This window comes from Anoplolepis gracilipes, chromosome 15, assembly GCF_047496725.1.
Source record: "Anoplolepis gracilipes chromosome 15, ASM4749672v1, whole genome shotgun sequence".
Classification (NCBI taxonomy): Eukaryota; Metazoa; Arthropoda; class Insecta; order Hymenoptera; family Formicidae; genus Anoplolepis; species Anoplolepis gracilipes.
Window position 1 is genome coordinate 1,430,077 of NC_132984.1, and position 13,578 is coordinate 1,443,654.

At 32.4% G+C, this 13,578-nt stretch overlaps 1 protein-coding gene across 15 annotated transcripts in view; it reads right to left on the reverse strand.

Moving 5' to 3' along the window:
- Positions 1–214: 214 nt before the first annotated feature.
- The window catches only part of P120ctn (adherens junction protein p120), a 44,224-nt gene continuing 30,860 nt past the window's right edge, over positions 215–13,578 (reverse strand). For 13 of the 15 annotated variants that reach the window (XM_072907658.1, XM_072907652.1, XM_072907650.1 and 10 more), the window contains one exon: positions 215–12,018. In XM_072907658.1, coding sequence (XP_072763759.1) covers positions 11,737–12,018 — 282 coding nt within the window. In that variant the 3' untranslated portion in view covers positions 215–11,736. The remainder of the gene's footprint in view (positions 12,019–13,578) is intronic. The other 2 variants (XM_072907651.1, XM_072907649.1) reach the window with 1 other exon arrangement.

The window sequence follows — 13,578 nt, forward strand, 5'->3', positions numbered from 1 at the left end:
TTCTATACATTTGTATTCGTTATAGTCGTTGATTAAAAAAAATTAAAACCAGCTTTTTTTTTTTTTTTAATACGAGGATACGTATATTTTAAAAATATAAAATATTTAAGTAGTTAAAAATTACATAAATAAATATTTCTTTTTGTTTTATAATAAATGCTGGTATAAGGATAGGAGATAAGAAAGATTGGAACGTAAAGAGATGTATACACAGTCAGTGTCAGCGCAATTTAATTTTTTAATTGTTGTCAGTCGGATTTGAAATACACTAGTCGATTTTTTTATTATAATTATTATTGTATATACGTGAAACTCTTTTGAGAGGTATAAATAATACAACGACAAAAGAATGACAATATATGCTGCCTTTTCTTTTCACACAATCGCGTCTCTTAAAAATTATACATATTACAATCCGTGACAATCCGTTTGAGTTACTGCATACTCAATCGAATCGCGTGTGAAACACATGAATAAAATTATAGCGATAATTTTTATCTCTGGCGAATTTTTCCGGGGGATGAGACGAGGGAGAGGTTTGTTTTCCCTTTCTTTTTTTCTTTAAATCTTTTGCGATTTTCTTTGCTTCCGTTATTAGAAGTATGAAACTGTGTTGATAATAATAATGATCGATCGATGACACGTGAGATTAATTCTGACGTTTAATTAAAACACATCAACAATCAGGACATAATATCCTATAATAACGATTCTTTACGATATCTACTACTATACAAGGGCGTTACTATAAAACACATAACTGTACATTTACGTCAATTAAAATGCTCGAAATCATCGTCGAATCTAATGCATTACAAAAAGTTCATGTTGTACTGTTATCTTACTAAAAATACGTAAATCTTGAAATTTTTTAATTCTTTGGTCTATGATTTTTGGAATCCTTGATTTGTTTTCTAATCTTGTACCTTATATTAAATTTTTTAATCTAAAAGCTTTTAAATTTACACACTTGTCCATTAGATTTTCGAATCTAATGGACTATTTAAAACTTGAGATCGCATTTAGAGAGTTATAAATATTCTAAGAGCTTGGGGTTTTTGTTTTTTTTTTTGGATTTATAAGTTTTTAATCCATATCTTTGTATTTTTGATCCGTTTTTAATCTTAAAAATTAATGAGATCTCGAGCATTTTAATTATTGAATTCTTCATATTTTCCATTCTACTTTTATAACATAATTTATGATGATAATTTGCGTCGCAAGAAGATATTTCGAGATTTTCTTGAACAACGATAATATAAATATAACGTACAATCTATGACTATGGAAGATGAATGATCCTGATCATTGTGTGTGTATCCTACGCCTTTTGAATTCGCGTACAATTAATCCTCTCCCTCCGCATCCCTACGCATCGTCGCCTGTTTTAATAATTAATACTAAACGCGTGGTGGGAAGGGGGAGGGTGAAGGTTTTTCTAATACATCTAAGATGCACACCCATGCTTATTTAATGCTCCGTTAATTTAAATACGTATGCAGCACAGTAGACTATCATTTCTTCTATTCGTTAATGCGCGTGTTACATGTGTGTAATGGTATGTGTGTCGGTACGATTTTTTTTATCTCTTCGCCCCTTTCCTCCTTCCTTCTGTTTTTTTTTCCTTCTCGCTTTCTTTTGAGCTTAAATGACCCCGGATCGGATCGTGTGTCGAGCTATTTAAAAATCATTCCTCTCATGTCGCAATTTTTTTATCTTAAATCGACAATGCATTGATCGAGGCCGGCAGCCTTTTTACGCATCGCGTACAAGAATTCTTACAAGATACGAGACGAGATATATTCGGTCCTTCGTCCTGTCTGTCCACGTTTAGTGTCTAAAATAGTGATCGAAATCGGTATAATCTCCGCAAGATCATATTTTCTCGTAATAGAAAATGATCTCTGCGATTATTCGAAACGGTGGTAAATCTATCCGTTATTTATAACGTTGGAAATTGTGTCAACTCTTCGAGATTACGACGATCGCGATTTCTCTAACGTTTAATTCCGATCCAGGCTACAAGGAAAAATAATAATGATCGCTCAGGATTTTTTCTTTTTTTTTTTTCTTTTCTTTTAATGCTATCAGTCTTTCAAACCGCCAGCGATCGTAATCGGTAGGTGTGTGGAATGAGTCGATCGAAAAAAAAAAAAAAAAAAAAAACGCAATGTTAGACGCGTTATTTTGTAAAAAATATGCAGATAAAAAATGTAGGAAAAAATTGTTTGAATAAAAAAACATAGATAATTTTCCCGTTTGAGAAATTTCTGCGAACGCTTATCAAATGTTTCTTTTTTTTTATTTTTTTTATTTTTACTTTTTAGGCCGATTTTTTGAGCGGAATTGATCAGAGTTCCGCGCGATCTTTGATGCAATTATATTTAAATAAAAAGTAATTCTAATTATTTGCTATAAACGGCTGCGCGTGTTTGGAAACGCGCGCGCGCGCTATCGAAACTCGAAGTGACAGATAATTGCGACAGACGATCGCGGCTTAATTAATTAGGTCGTTATTTCGAGAAATGTCAGAAATCGACATCGCACGGAACTCAACTTTGATCCTCCCCGCGCGACTAAAGTTCGCTGAAATAACAAGAATGTACGAATCAGGCAATCGAATCGATACGTATGGTTGAACAATCTCGAGAAATAGATGGATGAAAGAATAGATACCGATATTCCAAATCGGTCAAAATCGATGGACGAATTTGAAAACAATTTAAACAATATTATGTGAATCATAAAAAAATTTATATCTCATCTTTGTGTTAGAAATAACATTCGATAAACATTATTTTTAACTGACAATTATTATTGAGAATTAATTTGATAATGAAATTTCCAAATTAAATAATTTCTAAACTTTTGAAAATATTTCTTTTAATAACATTATTGCTATAAGTTACATAATCGTTTAAAAAATATTTTCAAAATAATAATAATAAATAAAAAAGTTTTTTTAATTAAGATTGAAAGAAAAATATATGAGATTCTGCATGCATCGACTCTATTTCTTCACTAAAAAATTGATATTAAAATTTAATCGCACCGAGAAACGAGCGTAGAAAAGTGGACTATTTTGCTTATAAAGTCCCATAACAGTTACAGGCTCTGACTCGCAATATTTACAATCAATGGCATTATCGAAGGATAGAGCGATTATGCGTATACAATTTGGATGAATGAAACGTGTATCGTCGTGATAATAATTTTTCCATTCGAAGATGATGACAGATGATGACGAAACAGTTTGTCTGTTAAGCACTATAGGTGTTTGAAACGTATAAAAAAATTGTGTATACCTATGCTAAAAATGTACAACATATATATTTTAACAAGATATATATATATATATATCTTGTTAAAAATTTATACAAGACAAGTTTCTTGAAGATAATTTAAAAATAATACAGCCAAAATGATACGACTTATCCGAGACGTTCTGCATAAGCACAATGGGAAATGCAAGATAATTAAAAAATTCTTACGTTGCATAAAACTCGAACGATTATCGCCCTGTATTGTGAATGAACACCATGTCGTTTTTCGTAAATGGTTTATACAAACGTGAATGACTTTATGTGCTAAATGAGCACTTAGTAGTCGGAAGGCCCAACAATCGGATTCTTTTCGGACGAGACGTAGCAGTGAGATAAATAAGCGATTGTTAAATCCACTTTTGCCCGTGGATATTCAATAGGCGGTCGATACAGCTTCCGGCTGTATCTACTGATAGTTGTGCGACGATGAAACGATATGTTTCGGGTTGTAACAGGAATTTTTATACATGTAAGAGCAATCATTAATTTTATTATTAAATCCCATTTTCTCTCTTCAGTTTTTTATGCCAAGTTTTTAGAAGAGATTCGAAAGTAGGCAATGAAACAATACTCTTCCGGTTGCCCGAATGTTTTCAAACGCCCAATCATCTCTTTCATTAATCTTTTAATGCCCATTGACTATGCTCGCGGTTACTATCCATTTTTTATCCAAAATTTTGGAATTTATTTATTTATTTTTTTTTTTTATATAATTTTGGGCATTAAAATCTGGTCAACAAGTTTTTTTTCTTTTCTTCAACCGTTTTCTATATAAATAATATAATAATGTAATTGTCTATTAATTATTATTGCCACGGGTTCGGCGAAGTACATATTTGATAGCTTGTATATATGTATAACATATGTGTGTATAACATATATATGTATGTGTGCGGTTCTCAACAACTCAATATAATATACATATTAAAGTATATAATACGTACTTAATAACACCCGTTGACTTCTTAAAGATCTCAATATACTATATTTGATAATAATATCAACTTTTTCCCTAGCATTGCGTGTGCAATGTAATGTTAAGTATATATTATTATTTCATAATTACAGCCGACTGTCAGTTTAAAACATCCGATTGTTAGGTCTTTTCGCGATTGAATGCGTATAATATAATAATACGAGGGTGCCAAAACATGCGCTAGTGTTGTTGTCTTCACCCTTTTTTTTTTTTTGAGGCCTGCCTTTCCAAATCGAAAGAATTGCCCCTATTTAAATACTAGAGATTTAATCCGACAGTGGTATCGTATCGTGGAAAATTAGGTCGACTTTTTTTCTCAATTTCTGCGCGATATATGATTAAAAATAGAAAGTATTATTCATGAAATAAGTTTAATTCAATAATAGAATTACGTATAATTAATTAGATATAAATTAAAAATATATACGAGGCATTAATATATACATATAAAAAGAAAACTGAATTAAATATAATAAAAATAGGTAAATATATAAAGATAGCAAACTTTTAAATGATTGTATTTGTTTTTCAAAGCGTGTTTATCTTTATTTTTATTTTTTTTTTTTTTTTTTTTTTTTTTTTGTGAACTGCCTAATTATGATTCACAAAATTTAATTGTAATTTATAAATATATTATGAAAAATCAAATAATTAAGAAAATTGTATACACTATTTGTAGAGAGAAAGATATAAGATAGAAATGAACCCATTGATACCATTGTCGGTTTAAAAGTGATAAATTATCGTGTTATTCATCACATATTCGTATAAATTCTACATTTTTTATGTCGCTTCCTATCCAATCCTGTAGAGCTGTCTTTTTTTATCTCTCTCTTTGTCATTATTTGTTAAACATTTCACTCGGAACACGCGACGTTTATATTCTTATAAAATCGTCCGAACATTGTTTTCTATAACATTATGTCCTCATACGTTGTCTACGTCTCTTCTCTTTTCGTCCTTTTCTTTCTATCTTCATTTCTCTGTATTTCGTAGAAAATTATAAACACCGGAGAGTTACACGGAATACAGTAGTATACACACAAAGAATGAAAAGCGGATATCAAAACCTTGGTGTAGCCATTGATCAATCGATCGGTCGGTAAATCTCGATTGCTGTAATCTTACTGACACTAGCGGTGCTCGAGGGGAAAAACAAAATCTCACAGTGCTTTCGAGTTCGAAAATTGAATTTTAAAAATTCTTGAAGCACATTTAGATCCAAGAGATGTTCAAGAGTCTTTTATATATAATATAAAAATATTTATTAACACGTATTATTTTTGCTAATAAATAAATATAGTAAATAAGTGAAAAATTATTAACATTATTAATATTATAATAATTATTAATATATTAAATATAAAAATAAAGTAATTTGAATAATTGTTAAGAAAATTTAGTTACTGTTTTGAAATTTATGATTTAATCTATGAAAGAAAGTGATGTAAAATGCAATATTTATAACATTGCAATTATTTATCACGAGTGCACAAATATCGCGTTGAATTGAAGCATATATCTATTCGTCGAATATCCCGGCATCAATTAATCTCCTCGATGGCGATGACGGGCGCTATTGAGACGTCTAGAACGCGACTCGCGCACGTGGACTTTGCAGCACGATGTAGTATCAAAATTCATAGAAACGACGAGATCCGTTCGTCGCATGCATCTTTTATCGCAAGTATGCAGTATAAAATTCTACAATTCTATAAAACATGAGGTCCAAAAATTGCGCACGACCGAGGAGACAAATATATGCGAGACACATTAACGCTTAATTTCCTGCCATCATACACACACACATATATATATGTTTTTATTTTATTCTTTTTTTTCGACACTCGAATGCACATGAAATTTCTTACCAGTTGTTAGGATCGTCATAGCTTCAATCATATCTCAACAATATACGCCAATTTATATCTATAATTATAAATTAATATTGACTTTTAATAATATATATGATAATATTCTGCGATATATATTTTGTGTGTAAGAAAATTTCTGTAATAGTAATCTTTTAAGATTAGATTCTTGCGTGTAAATTTTTGTTTAAAAATTCACAACTTTTTAATTAAAAACAATTGCGATTATTATTTAAACGCGAGAATTTATAATTATAAAAAAAAAAAAGTTTTTTTAAAGTAGCATTTATAAATTTGCTTGATTTTTTTCATATTAAAATTCCCGGTGATTTTTAAAATAATCAAATTTAAACACGCGCTCGAAGGCTTTAAAATTTGATTAAAAATCTTAGAAAAATAGAAAAGTTTCGTAAAGAATGTTTGTTTTTTTTTTTTTTTGGATTTAATTATCTCAAAGAGAAAAAGGAGCGATTCGAGTAAAGATACGCGAGCAATGAGCGCCGATGCGATCGATCGACCTCGAGACTGCATCGTGTCTCGCTGCCAAATGGTCCAAAATCTTCTAAGGATCGCCAAGTATTGGTAATACAATACGTGGCACTTGCTAAAAATCACGCTGTGTTATCACGAGCGCAACGGATCTGCTAGCCAGTCCGAGCGAGCGATAAGCTCGAAGGTTCCTTTTCTCTCTCTCATCTAACCGGAGAGAGACGTCAGTCGGCTCGTTCGAGAGTATGATTTCATGATTTTTTTTTTTTTTTTACTTGCGCATAACATGTAACATCCGCTCGTTGTCCGAGATGGAAATGATCGTATGGAGTTGCCTCGTGATGTTACTGGATATTGCTTTCCAGAGTATGTCCAGATTGTTTGTTCGGCAACTAATTTAGTCGAACGAAAAAATCGGAAAAATCAAAGCAAAGAGAGATACGAGATGATGAATCATGTAAAAGGATTGCATAAAAGAAAATAATCGTAGCGTAATAGTTGTTTGGAAGTTGCTAAAATCAATTTTTTAGCTCAAAATAAGGGAAATATATTTCAAGATAATATCTTACAACTAAAATGTACAAGAGTTTTCTAATAAAGAATACGCGGTAAATATAAGAATAATAAATTAAACAGTTTACTCCCTTCGTAAAATTTAATTCGTTTTTTCTAAATTCTAAAAAAATATTATAATTTTTTTCTAGATAATAACGCGTTTAAAAAAATTATATATAAATGCCTATATTATATCAAATAATTATAATAATTATCGAATTATTTTCGCGAATAATACGTGTACATATATATATATATATATATATATATATATATATTTTTTTTTTCTAAAAATTTTTTATATGTACTATAGATGCCATCAGATAAAATTTTCGTAGAAAATTTGTTGTGCGATAATATAAAAAATACTGTACAAAAATTAAATTAGGAAATAAATTTCATTTCTCCACAAGCTCACACCAGCATTTCCATTTCTCTACGTTACGGATGGTCCGGTTGAAATTTCTTTGCGCTCAATTCCCCTCGAGAACATCGCCACGGAATAAAGTGCGTAGTATGTGATAGAATAACGCTTTTTTTATACAGTCGTCCTGACGTCAATCGTCCTTCTTAACAAAATCAATTAATCTTGTCGTGTGACATTTATTAACTTAACATTTACGATTAATGATAATAATCAAAACTGAAATTTGCATCGTATTATCAAGAATTTCCTCTTTCTCTATTTTTATATTACAGTATAAGTCAGAATATATACACATAGATTAATATAATTATTACATCTAAATTAAAGTGTAATGTAAAAATTTTTTGAATTTTCTTTCCTATTTATTATATTATTATATATTATATATATAATAATATAAAATAATAATTTTTTAAAAATAGTAACTTATACTCTGACGTCACGTTTTTTTAATCATTCGATTTTTTTTGCACAGACGAAAACGTGATTTCGTGAAATCAATATTAATAATAGTTTTGAATAATCTACGCGACAAGAAAAGTTGATCACGAGTGGACGATCATCGTCTGGCATGATTTTTACAGAGAGAAGCTATTGTTCCATGTCTGTGTTTCTCTCTCTGATCAACTGTCGTAATATTATTTTAAGAAATAGAGAACAGAGATATATTTTATATCTATAATATGTATATCGACTAATTAATATGCCACCTCTCGTAACCATCGAATAACGTTAACGTAATCTCTCTCTCTCTGTCATTCTCTCTCTCGTTCTCTCTATCTCTCTCCCTCTCTCTCTCTCATTATACTCGCATGCGATATTGTGGCTGCCGCACGTGTTCATGGGCTCGACGTACATTGGTCTCGCGCTTGCTCGCTAATTATACCTACGGTAATTGTGTCATTAGCAATAGTAATGGCTCTCGGGCGCCACTGATCGATCGCGGATTGCGTTCCAGGACAAAATGTCAAGATTCACAATTATCACGTCACATGAGCTCGCGTCCTCTCATATTACATAGTACATTAAAGTAATTATAATAAAATATCCATAAAGCATTAATAGTACTGATAATTATTAATTAATTAGTGTTACTATATTTGTTGAGCTCTATTCCGATTTATATTTTCACATTTTACACTTTGACAATTTCTATATATATATATTTTGTTGATTATTTAGATAATTTATTTATCTAGAGCAATGTTATGTGGAATTTCCGAATTATCAGAAAAAGCAGAAAGTACAATATCTTTTCTACTAATGCCTCTGTGTGATCACAGTACTACATTTTTATAAAATAAAATATATAAAAAATAAAAAAAAAAACGTATAAAAAATAAATATATAAAATGTACAAAAAATATATATTTTTTTCTCTCTAATATAAAATATATCATTTAAATCTCTATGTCAAATAATTTAAATTACATGTTTGCCTATGTATATATATATATATATATATATATATATATATAAAATTCTTCTTTATTTATTTTTTTTTCTTTAATATAAGCGAGATTAAATTAAACACATGTAATCTATTCGACGATATAACATGACTTGATGAGACATGAGCTCGCGTATACGCGATAACAATGTACCTCTTTACCTTGACACGCACTTTCATACGCAACTTTTACGCGCACGAACATAATTCATACGCACTTTAGTTAAAATTGTATTCCCTAAAGTCACACGCGTTGCAAAAGTGCAGCAGCTTGTAATAAATCAGCATCCTTGTGCCACACCCACAGCCTCAAAGTTCACATAATACAGTCATATACTAAACTCTATACCAGTGTGTCGCCAGTATATATATATGTCTCGTATATTTTATAATAGGCGCACGCATACGCACGACGATTGGTGGGCATTCAAGTATTACAAAGAAGCAAGTGCAAATGCAATCTTTCTTACAATGGTAACGGGATTAATTATTTATCGATTTTACGATATTTTTTCATAATTACGCTAACAGAGGTATATACATTTTTTTTTCTTGGAATTAAATGCCATTCTCTTTCGTGGGAATTGTGTAAGAACCTTTTTAGACAAATTCAAATCCACCGAATAATTACAATTGCTATTGAATAATTTATCTTCATCATGATTGTAATGATTATTGAATAATTTATCTAGTGAGACTGTAATAATCACCGAACACGGTGTCCTGTGCGATCGCGTCATTCAATTTAATAGTCCTTCGGGCACGTTATATGTTCTACGAAAAGGAATATATATCCCCATAAACTATCAAGTTGCATAAAAAATCACGAGTGATTCTTCTTTCAAGTCGCGTCTCTCTCTCTCTCTCTCTCTCTCTCTCTCTCTCTCTCTCTCTCTCTCTCTCTCTCTCTCTCTCTCTCTCTCTCTCTCTCTGTCTCTGTCTCTATCTCTTCTTTTATTATTATTTTTTTTTATAATGCTTACATAGACATGCCTATTCTTAGCACCTTAGCCTGTACTTGACGATGATCGGTATACGCCCTTCTTTTTATCGCTTCTAATACCATCTTAAAATATACACTTATACGATTCTGGTGTTTGTGTGCATGTGTATATATACGTGTGCCGTATGTATAATATATTTACGCAGTTATATATATTAATTTAGAATTGTGCAATGAAGGTATTTAGAGCCATTAGTGCGACTACTGCTGCGGATGTGGTTGGACGATGTCGTTCTCTCTCTCTCTCTCTCTCTCTTTTTTTCTCACACACACTCGCTCTCAATCTCTCTCTCTCTTTTTTCTTTTGCTTTCTCTCTCTCTCTCTCTATAGCTCTCGTTAATATCGTATATCGAGATTGCGGATGCATCTACAGATGCATTCTCGCGTTTGCCGAGTCGGTATTCGGTGGGCACGACTCGCTCGTTCTTTGTTCCGTTTCGATTTTCATATATGCTGACGAAAAACTTTCTCGCAGAAAAATGCGTTACCACAGTATGCGCTATTCCAAGGTCAACCGAAGCTTTCAAGCTCTCGCAATTCAAGTATACTTAATCAAAGTGTATTCGAGGTGTGTCAATTTATTTCAGGCACGAGCCTTTTTAATCTCAACCCCCTCCTCCTTTCTCAGCTATTTAAAGTCTGTCCCGTATATAAGACGATGTGAGAGATGTGTAGAGAAAGGGTAGTTTCTGCGTCCTTGAAAACAAGACAGAACGATCGTTTTACGTATTAGCGATTCGAACTTTCAGATCAATCCCTTCCGTTTCTCTATCCGAGTAGACTAGCTTCCAATCTACTCGTATTCCGGATTTTCGAGTCATAAAAAAGATACTAAAGCATAAAAATTTTTTTTACAGCGCGATATACCTTTTCGTTTTTTGCAATATCGATATTCGCTCGTTTGTTCATCATCGATCAATTAAATCTCATCAGCTGCAACTTTGTATATACATCCCTGTTCGTAAATAATCTTGAATTTCGGAAATGAATATACCATGTACACTTCACTTCCAATCTAATTCGAAAGTTGCCTGTCATCCTAGTTTAGCTGCCATTCGTCATCTCTCGTTAACTAAATAAAACCTTGTTAATTCCGCGTCATCCTCGAGATCCTTCCTAATTGTAACATGGACGTTTATTTCCAACGACAAAGCGTAATATCTTCTCGACGTTTTCTTCTCCCTTCCTTCGGAAACGCTTCTTCAACACACTTAAGATTACTTTCGCATTCAATAACACTCGCTCTCATTCCAAACAAACGTACTTTCATTTTATTATTTCCGATCCTGCAAGTTACTCGGTCCTTCTATCTGAACATCTGAACTGGTGCATTGAATATTTTCTCCAATATCTCTCTCGCAACATCTTTCTCGAATAAATATATAATCCCCACGTTGTTCTTCGAGTCTACGCCAGAGAGTCCGTGTCCCTGTTATACATATACATATATATTCCGGAAAAAAACGCGATCGTCCTCCAAGTTTAAAGCTTCCGGATTTCGTTCGGACCTTCGACCGTCCCGTTGATCCGCTACATAGATAGATTCAGAGACGGCGGCGGCGGCGACGGCAGCAGCGGCGGCTCGAGGTTCCTGGCGAGATCCTCCTGGCGGTCCCGCGTAGGACCCGCTCGTAGGGCGCGTTATACCCAGGAATCGCCGGCGGCAGCGGCGGTCGAACTCGGCGGAGGCACTTGATTAGCTACCGTAGCCGCTACCGACGGGGTGCCGGTGCCATCCGGTATCGCCAATCCAACCCCATCCGGCACCCATTGACCGCCGCCGCCTCCGGGTATCGCGACGCCACCACTACCGCCGGCCACTTGACCCACCTGGCCACCCTGGCCCACCCCCAGCTCGTACTGCCGCTTCTTTTTCTTCTCCAAGTTAACTTGCGCGTAGAGCGGCTCACCGGGTTTCGGCTGCTGCAACACACACAAGCCAACGGTTAGCCAACTGCCGGTCGCGAGGGGGTGGGCGAAGGTGGGGGAGAGAACCGCGCGGCGCCTCGAATCTTCGGACGCTGAAAGAAGCTTAGACATTTTGGGGGATATTTTATACACAGTGTACTCTCGATATCGATTAAATATTCTCATATCAATGATTTTATACCAGAGTCATTTTCGAGGGAGTAAATTGTCTGGCAAATTGAAAGAAAAAATTACGAATAAATGATTTTTTTTTTTTTTTTGGTCATAATTTTTCTCTCGATTATATATCTTGCATTTCTTGATCTTCGCATCGAGAGTACACTGTAATGTCTAGGCAAAATTACGTAAAAATGTGATATGTGGCCTTTATTTGGGTATATATAGAAGCTAGCTAATATACATATTTTCAAGTAATTGATTTTTTATTACACTGCGCTCTAGTATTCAGCTAAATACAGAATATAAATGTTCCGACGTGAGTAATGTATAGATGAGATACACATGATATAAAGACACATATGAAGACGTGTTGTGTGTCTACTATGAAAATTATATTATAACAATAGAATATAATGTGCGTGGTTTCTTTCTTTTATATATTATATGTGTGATAAAATATAAATAAAATTTTATATTAATATTATCTTTTGTTGTAAATCTTCAAATTTTATTCAATAATATTCTTATATTATTAATAAATTAAAAAATTTAAAAAAAAACTTGAAATGTTATACTATAATATTATTATTAAAAAAATTTCATAAAATACAGAGTTAAAAAAAAAAGAATAAGTAGTAAGCCTAAAAAAATACTAATCTATCTAATTCTATATGGCATTGCATATATAGCATGTTGTTTAGTGTTCCATATCAATTATAAATCTGCATATTTTAACTTACATACATCAGTAATTTTCTAGACTTATATACAAAATCGAGTATACAATAAAAAATCCATAGATTACATAATAATTTAGTTGTAAATACGTGTTATATTTCGCTAATAAAATAAACAGTAGGACACTAAAAATTGATCTGGATTCGCTTTCTAATTCTCTAGAACGAGACATAATACTTGTATATAGTATTATAAAATTAATTAATATATGAAATCACTTTTGTGTATATTGTTCGCTAAAAATTAAAATAATTCCTATTGATGTGTGAAGGTGTTCGTTTAGGCAGTGATTTCATTAGTACTTTTTTGTCATTAGTATTTATATAATATTGTGCGTTCCTTCGGAGACAGAAGAGTGTACAAAATGATGCGAATACATTGAATACCTTCGCGCTTTAGACCTATAACCGTTAATAGTAACATTGCGCGGTACATTTCTAAGATTATATGCGAGATATCTTCTTCTCTCTTTTGTAACTAACTTAATTAATAGTTGCAAAAACTGCTATTAAAATCGTGCAAAAAGTTTCAGCATTTAGAAAGTGACTACGCGACGTTATTAAAAAGGGAGTTTGGTCCAGTTTTTCATGCGGTGATTTGTGTAAATGTTGCATAAACATTATGTAAATTCTCGTACAACCAGATTCTCATTCTACT